At 62.6% G+C, this 497-nt stretch overlaps 1 protein-coding gene across 1 annotated transcript in view; it reads right to left on the reverse strand.

Moving 5' to 3' along the window:
* MNEG_12274 (dolichyl-diphosphooligosaccharide--protein glycosyltransferase) overlaps window positions 1-471 on the reverse strand; it is a gene marked incomplete at both ends in the record, with an annotated part of 4,980 nt that extends 4,509 nt beyond the window's left edge. Inside the window, one exon of the mRNA XM_014039255.1 lies at window positions 270-471. Coding sequence (XP_013894709.1) covers window positions 270-471 — 202 coding nt within the window. The remainder of the gene's footprint in view (window positions 1-269) is intronic.
* Between the last annotated feature and the right edge of the window lie 26 nt (window positions 472-497).

A 497-nucleotide genomic window follows, 5' to 3' on the forward strand; every position in this document is an offset into this window, starting at 1 on the left:
TGTGGATGTGTGTGTGTGTGTGTGGATGTGTGTGTGTGTGGATGTGTAAGCGTGTGAGGCCGTGGCCGCAAATGCGTTTCTGCGGAAACTTGAGGAAGCGAAGCCACTAGAAGAGCATCGTAGACGGGCGAGAGGCATTGCCCGCAAACATCACGCGGCCAACCACCGGCTCCACACGTGCGCACGTGTGTGTGTGTGTGTGTGTGTGTGTGTGTGTGTGTGTGTGTGTGTGTGTGTTTTTGTGTGTGTGTGTGCGCGTTGGCACCCACCAGTCCATCCGAAGGTGGGGGACTGCACCACGTATCCCACCACCGCCGTCACCAGCAGCGCCGCGCCCGCCGCCGCGGCCGTCACGGCCAGCTTGACCGCGGCCTCGAACTGCTTGGCCGGCAGCATGCGGCGGACGTAGCCGATGAGCAGCGCGGCGTGCAGCACGATGACGGTGAGGAAGGCGCCAAAGTGCTCCGACATGAGCACCGCGTTGAAGCCCACCACGG

The sequence above is a fragment of the Monoraphidium neglectum genome, assembly GCF_000611645.1.
Source record: "Monoraphidium neglectum strain SAG 48.87 unplaced genomic scaffold scaffold03158, whole genome shotgun sequence".
Classification (NCBI taxonomy): domain Eukaryota; kingdom Viridiplantae; phylum Chlorophyta; class Chlorophyceae; order Sphaeropleales; family Selenastraceae; genus Monoraphidium; species Monoraphidium neglectum.